We start from the raw sequence: 7,810 nt of genomic DNA, 5'->3' as shown, positions 1-7,810 counted from the left end.
TAGCATGTGCGCACACGCACAATATATGTAACATGTACACACACATAACATATATATATATACACACACACGCACACACACACATGCACACACACACATAACATAAATATATATATATATATATATATACACACACACACATACATGCACACACACACATATATATACTGTACACACACACATTATATATACACACACACATATGCACACATAGTATTTTTTTATATGATATATATACACACACACACCACACACATATACAGAAATACATACACACACACACACACATATATATATATATATACACACACACACACACACACACGCACGCACGCACGCACGCACGCACACACGCTCATATACACACATAGACACACACACATATATATACACACACATATATACACACACACACACACACACACTCAGAGACACACACACAGTGTGTGGGTGGGGGAGGTTGTTGCTGATAATATTCTCCCCCTCAGACTGTGCGTCTCACACAGTGATTGCCGCCTCGCCTATCGCGCAGGATAGACAGGTCAGGGTCTGTGTGTGTGTGTCAGTGGTAGTGTGTGGTTCAGTGTACGTGTGGTGTGGCAGGGTCGGTGTGTGGTCAGTGTACTGTGTGGTTGTGGTGAGTGTCTGGGGTCGTGTGGTGTGGGTGTGGAGGGTTCTGTGTGTGGGTGTGGGGTCTGTGTCGTGGTGTCAGGTGTCGTGGGGTGTGGGTGGTTCTGTGTGACGTGTGGTGTGTGTGCAGTGTACGGGTGTGTGAGTGTGGTGTGGGTCAGGGTCGTGTGTGTGGGTCGTGGTACGGGGGTGTGTGTGGTCAGTGTGTGTGTGGGTGCAGGTGTATGTGTGTGTGGTGTCAGTGAGTGTGTGGTGTGTCTGTGGTCGGGTGTGGTGTGGGTCGTGGGGGTGGAGGTGTGGGGGCAGGTGTCTGTGTGTGTGTGTCAGTGGTATGGTGTGGGTGGTGTGGTGCAGTGTACTGTGGTGGTGTGGGTGGGTGTGAGTGTGTGTCTGTGTAGGGTGTGGTGTGGGCATGGTGACGTGTGGTGGGGGTGAGTGTGGTGTGCTGTGTGGGTGTGTGGGTGGTGTGAGTGTGTGGTGTCAGTGTACTGTGTGTGGGGGTGTCAGTGGTAGGGGTGGTGTGTGGGTGTGTGTCTGTAGGGTGGTGCTGTGTGTGGTGTTGTGTCTGAGTTGTGGGTGTAGGGTGTGTGAGGTGGTGGTGTGTGCTGTGACTGTGTGTCGTGGTGTGTGGTCAGTGTACTGGTGTGTGTGTAGTTGTCTGTGGTGTGGAGTGTGTGTGTGGTAGGGTGTGTGGTGTGTCTGTGAGGGTGTGGTGTCAGTGTACGGTGGTGTTGTGTGGTCTGTGTGACTGGTGGTGTGGTGTGTCTGGGACGGTGAGTGTGTGTCAGTGTACTGTGTGTGTGGTAGTGCGGGGTGGAGTGTGTGTGGTGTGTTGGTGTGTGAGTGTGTGTGGTGTGTGAGTGTGTGGTGTGTGTGGTGGGTGTGAGGTGTGTGTGAGGGTGTGATGGTGCTGTGTGGGTGGTGCAGTGTCTGGTGTGGGTGTGGTCAGTGTACTGTGGTGTGTGTGGTCAGTGTAGGTGTGTGTGTGTCAGTGTACTGTGTGTGTGTGTGTCAGTGTATGGTGTGTGTGGTCTGTGTCTGTGTGTGTGTGTGTCAGTGTACGTGTGTGGTGTCAGTGTACGTGTGTGGGTGGTGTCGACGAGTGTACTGTGTGTGTGTCAGTGTACTGGTGTTGTGTGTCAGTGACTGTGTGGTCGATGTGTGTGGTGTCAGTGTACTGTGTGTGTGTCAGTGTACTGTGTGTGTGTCAGTGTACTGTGTGTGTGTCAGTGTACTGTGTGTGTGTGTCAGTGTACTGTGTGTTGTGGAGTGAGTGTCGTGTGGTAGTGGTGTGTGTGTCAGTGTACTGTGTGTGTGGGTGTTCAGTGACTGTGTGTGAGTGTATGTCAGTGTACTGTGTGTGGTGTGTGTCAGTGTACTGGTGTGTGTGTGTGTCAGTGACGTGTGTGTGTCAGTGTACTGTGTGTGTGTGTCAGTGTACTGTGTGTGGGTGTCAGTGTACTGAGTGTGTGTGTGTGTCAGTGTACTGTGTGGGTGTCGTGTACTGTGTGAGTGGTGTCAGTGTACTGTGTGTGTGTCAGTGTACTGTGTGTGTGTGTCAGTGTACTGTGTGTGTGTCAGTGTACTGTGTGTGTGTCAGTGTACGTGTGTGTGTCAGTGTACTGTGTGTGTGTAGTGTGTGTGTGTCAGTGTACTGTGTGTCAGTGTACTGTGTGTGTGTGTCAGTGTACTGTGTGAGTGTGCTGTGTGTGTGTGTGTGTCAGTGTACTGTGTGTGTCAGTGTACTGTGTGTGTGCTGTGTGTGTGTGTCAGTGTACTGTGTGTGTGAGTGTGTGTGTGTGTGTGTGTCAGTGTACTGTGTGTGTGTGTCAGTGTACTGTGTGTGTGTGTCAGTGTACTGTGTGTGTGTGTCAGTGTACTGTGTGTGTGTGTGTGTCAGTGTACTGTGTGTGTGTCAGTGTATTGTGTGTGTGTCAGGGTACTGTGTGTGTGTCAGTGTACTGTGTGTGTGTCAGTGTACTGTGTGTGTGTCAGTGTACTGTGTGTGTGTGTGTGTGTCAGTGTACTGTGTGTGTGTCAGTGTACTGTGTGTGTGTCAGTGTACTGTGTGTGTGTGTCAGTGTACTGTGTGTGTGTGTGTCAGTGTACTGTGTGTGTGTGTCAGTGTACTGTGTGTGTGTCAGTGTACTGTGTGTGTGTCAGTGTACTGTGTGTGTGTGTGTCGTGTGTGTGTCAGTGTTGTGTGTGTGTGTCAGTGTACTGTGTGTGTCTGACTGTGTGTGTCAGTGTACTGTGTGTGTGTGTCAGTGTACTGTGTGTGTGTGTGTGTCAGTGTACTGTGTGTGTGTGTCAGTGTTGTGTGTCAGTGTACTGTGTGTGTGTCAGTGTACTGTGTGTGTGTCAGTGTACTGTGTGTGTGTGTCAGTGTACTGTGTGTGTGTCAGTGTACTGTGTGTGTGTCAGTGTACTGTGTGTGTGTCAGTGTACTGTGTGTGTGTCAGTGTCCTGTGTGTGTCAGTGTACTGTGTGTGTGTGTCAGTGTACTGTGTGTGTGTCCGTGTACTGTGTGTGTGTGTGTGTGTGTCAGTGTACTGTGTGTGGGTGTCAGTGCACTGTGTGTGTGTGTGTCAGTGTACTGTGTGTGTGTCAGTGTACTGTGTGTGTGTGTCAGTGTACTGTGTGTGTGTCAGTGTACTGTGTGTGTGTGTCAGTGTACTGTGTGTGGGTGTCAGTGTACTGTGTGTGTGTGTCAGTGTACTGTGTGTGGGTGTCAGTGTACTGTGTGTGTGTCAGTGTACTGTGTGTGTGTCAGTGTACTGTGTGTGTGTGTCAGTGTACTGTGTGTGTGTGTCAGTGTACTGTGTGTGTGTCAGTGTACTGTGTGTGTGTCAGTGTACTGTGTGTGTCAGTGTACTGTGTGTGTCAGTGTACTGTGTGTGTGTGTGTGTGTGTGTGTCAGTGTACTGTGTGTGTGTCAGTGTACTGTGTGTGTGTCAGTGTACTGTGTGTGTGTCAGTGTACTGTGTGTGTGTGTCAGTGTACTGTGTGTGTGTGTCAGTGTACTGTGTGTGTGTCAGTGTACTGTGTGTGTGTGTCAGTGTACTGTGTGTGTGTCAGTGTACTGTGTGTGTGTGGTGTCAGTGTACTGTGTGTGGGTGTCAGTGCACTGTGTGTGTGTGTCAGTGTACTGTGTGTGTGTGTCAGTGTACTGTGTGTGGGTGCCAGTGTACTGTGTGTGGGTGTCAGTGTACTGTGTGTGTGTGTCAGTGTACTGTGTGTGTGTGTGTCAGTGTACTGTGTGTGTGTGTGTGTCAGTGTACTGTGTGTGTGTGTCAGTGTACTGTGTGTGTGTGTCAGTGTACTGTGTGTGTGTGTGTGTCAGTGTACTGTGTGTGTGTCAGTGTACTGTGTGTGTGTACTGTGTGTGTGTGTCAGTGTACTGTGTGTGTGTGTCAGTGTACTGTGTGTGTGTGTCAGTGTACTGTGTGTGTGTGTCAGTGTCAGTGTACTGTGTGTGTGTGTCAGTGTACTGTGTGTGTGTGTGTCAGTGTACTGTGTGTGTCAGTGTACTGTGTGTGTGTGTCAGTGTACTGTGTGTGAATGTCTCTATATATCTGTGTAATTACAGCCGTGTCCCTGTCCTCCCAGGTTTGTCTATCAGTGTATATCTGTGTACATACGTGTGCGTGTAATTACAGCCGTGTCCATGTCCTCCCAGGTTTGTCTATCTGTGTATATCTGTGCACGTATGTGTTTTGTTTGCCGTGTGTATTTGCAGCCGTGTCCCTGTCCTCCCAGGTGTATCAGTGTATATCTGTGTACATACGTGTGCGTGTAATTACAGCCGTGTGCGTATCTTCCCAGGTGTATCAGTGTATATCTATGTACATACGTGTGCGTGTAATTGCTGCCGTGTGCGTGTCCTCCCAGGTGTATCAGTGTATATCTGTGCACATACGTGTGCGTGTAATTGCAGCCGTGTGCGTGTCCTCCCAGGTGTATCAGTGTATATCTGTGTACATACGTGTGCGTGTAATTGCAGCCGTGTGCGTGTCCTCCCAGATGTATCAGTGTATATCTGTGTACATACGTGTGCGTGTCCTCCCAGGTGTATCAGTGTATATCTGTGTACATATACGTGTGCGTGTAATTGCAGCCGTGTGCGTGTCCTCCCAGGTGTATCAGTGTATATCTGTGTACATACGTGTGCGTGTAATTGCAGCCGTGTGAATGTCCTCCCAGGTGTATCAGTGTATATCTGTGTACATACGTGTGCGTGTAATTGCAGCCGTGTGCGTGTCCTCCCAGGTGTATCAGTGTATATCTGTGTACATACGTGTGCGTGTAATTGCAGCCGTGTGCGTGTCCTCCCAGGTGTATCAGTGTATATCTGTGTACATACGTGTGCGTGTCCTCCCAGGTGTATCAGTGTATATCTGTGTACATACGTGTGCGTGTAATTGCAGCCGTGTGAGTGTCCTCCCAGGTGTATCAGTGTATATCTGTGTACATACGTGTGCGTGTAATTGCAGCCGTGTGAGTGTCCTCCCAGGTGTATCAGTGTATATCTGTGCACATACGTGTGCGTGTAATTGCAGCCGTGTGCGTGTCCTCCCAGGTGTATCAGTGTATATCTGTGTACATACGTGTGCGTGTAATTGCAGCCGTGTGCGTGTCCTCCCAGGTGTATCAGTGTATATCTGTGCACATACGTGTGCGTGTAATTGCAGCCGTGTGCGTGTCTTCCCAGGTGTATCATTGTATATCTGTGCACATACGTGTGCGTGTAATTGCAGCCGTGTGCGTGTCCTCCCAGGTGTATCAGTGTATATCTGTGCACATACGTGTGCGTGTAATTGCAGCCGTGTGCGTGTCCTCCCAGGTCCGGCGGACGAGACATTCTGCGCTCTCCGAGACAAAATACATCGAACTTCTTGTGGTGAACGATCAGCGCCTGGTGAGAATTCCCTGTCTATAGTGTATACAACCGCTCCCTGTCTATAGTGTATACAACCGCTCCCTGTCTATAGTGTATATAACCGCTCCCTGTCTATAGTGTATATACTGTATATATACTGATATTATTATGTATCCGCTCCCTGTCTATAGTGTATATACTGTATATATACTGATATTATTATGTAACTGCTCCCTGTCTATAGTGTATGTACTGTATATATACTGATATTATTATATAACCGCTCCCTGTCTATAGTGTATATACACTGATATTATTATATAACCGCTCCCTGTCTATAGTGTATATGCTCTATATATACTGATATTATTATATAACCGCTACCTGTCTATAGTGTATATATTGATATTATTATATAACCGCTCCCTGTCTATAGTGTATATACTGTATATATACTGATATTATTATATAACCGCTCCCTGTCTATAGTGTATATACTTATATTATTATATAACCGCTCCCTGTCTATAGTGTATATACTGAATATATACTTATATTATTATATAACCGCTCCCTGTCTATAGTGTATATACTGTATATATACTTATATTATTATATAACCGCTCCCTGTCTATAGTGTATATACTGTATATATACTGATATTATTATGTAACCGCTCCCTGTCTATAGTGTATATACTGTATATATACTGATATTATTATATAACTGCTCCTTGTCTATAGTGTATATAACCGCTCCCTGTCTATAGTGTATATACTGTATATATACTGATATTATTATATAACCGCTCCCAGTCTATAGTGTATATACTGTATATATACTTATATTATTATATAACCGCTCCCTGTCTATAGTGTATATACTGTATATATACTTATATTATTATATAACTGCTCCCAGTCTATAGTGTATATACTGTATATATACTTATATTATTATATAACCGCTCCCTGTCTATAGTGTATATACTGTATATATACTTATATTATTATATAACTGCTCCCTGTCTATAGTGTATATACTGTATATATACTGATATTATTATATAACCACTCCCTGTCTTTAGTGTATATAACCGCTCCCTGTCTATAGTGTATATACTGTATATATATACTTATATTATTATATAACCGCTCCCTGTCTATAGTGTATATACTGTATATATACTGATATTATTATATAACCGCTCCCTGTCTATACTGTATATACTGTATATATACTGATATTACATGTTAATGTCTCCTTCCCCTCCTCCCTGTTTCTCCTTCCCCCCTCTCCTTCCCCCTCTCCTTCCCCCCTCTCCTTCCCCCCCTCCCCTCTCCCTCCCCTCTCCCCCCTCCCCTCTCCCTCCCCTCTCCCCCTCCCCTCTCCCTCCCCTCTCCCTCCCCTCTCTCCCTCCCCTCTCCCTCCCCTCCCCCTCCCCCTTTCTCCCTCCCCCCTTTCTCCCTCCCCCTTTCTCCCTCCCCCCTTTCTCCCTCCCCCTCCCCCCTTTCTCCCTCCCCCTTTCTCCTCCCCCCCCTTTCTCCCTCCCCCTTTCTCCCTCCCCCCTTTCTCCCTCCCTCCTCCCCCCTTTCTCCCTCCCTCCTCCCCCCTTTCTCCCTTCCCCCTCCCCCTTTCTCCCTTCCCCCTCCCCCTTTCTCCCTTCCCCCTCCCCCTTTCTCCCTTCCCCCTCCCCATTCTCCCTCCCCCTTTCTCCCTACCCCCCTCCCCCCCTTCTCCCTCCCCCTTTCTCCCTCCCCCTCCCCCCTTTCTCCCTCCCCCTTTCTCCCTCCCCCCTCCCCCCTGCCCCCTTTCTCCCTCCCCCCTCCCCCCCTGCCCCCTTTCTCCCTCCCTCCCCCTTTCTCCCTCCCCCCCTTCTCCCTCCCTCCCCCCCTTTCTCCCTCCCACCTTTCTCCCTCCCCCTTTCTCCCTCCCCCCCTCCCCCTTTCTCCCTCGCCCCTCCCCTCCCTCCCCTTTCTCCCTCCCTCCCCCCTTTCTCCCTCCCCCTTTCTCCCTCCCCCTTTCTCCCTCCCCCTTTCTCCCTCCCCCTTTCTCCCTCCCCCCTCTCTCCCTCCCCCTTTCTCCCTCCCCCTCTCCCCCCCCCCCTCTCTCCCTTCCCCCCTCTCTCCCTCCCCCCCTCTCTCCCTCCCCCCCTCCCTCCCCCCTTCCCCCCTCTCCCTCCCCCCTCTCTCCCTCCCCCCTCCCACCCTCCCCCCCCTCCCTCCCCCTCCTCTCTCCCACCCTCCCCCCCTCCCTCCCCCTCCCTCCCTCCCCCTCCCTCCCTCCCCCCCCTCCTCTCTC

General features: G+C 49.3%; 1 protein-coding gene across 1 annotated transcript in view; it reads left to right on the top strand.

Annotated features, from left to right (window-relative positions):
* Positions 1-7,810, top strand: part of LOC142475652 (disintegrin and metalloproteinase domain-containing protein 11-like) — a gene marked incomplete at its 3' end in the record, with an annotated part of 51,427 nt that overhangs the window by 19,032 nt on the left and 24,585 nt on the right. The window contains exon 9 of the mRNA XM_075581423.1: positions 5,474-5,548. Coding sequence (XP_075437538.1) covers positions 5,474-5,548 — 75 coding nt within the window. The remainder of the gene's footprint in view (positions 1-5,473; positions 5,549-7,810) is intronic.

This window comes from Ascaphus truei, unplaced genomic scaffold, assembly GCF_040206685.1.
Source record: "Ascaphus truei isolate aAscTru1 unplaced genomic scaffold, aAscTru1.hap1 HAP1_SCAFFOLD_1305, whole genome shotgun sequence".
In the NCBI taxonomy this organism is placed as follows: Eukaryota; Metazoa; Chordata; class Amphibia; order Anura; family Ascaphidae; genus Ascaphus; species Ascaphus truei.
This window is presented reverse-complemented; position numbering and strand designations above follow the sequence as displayed.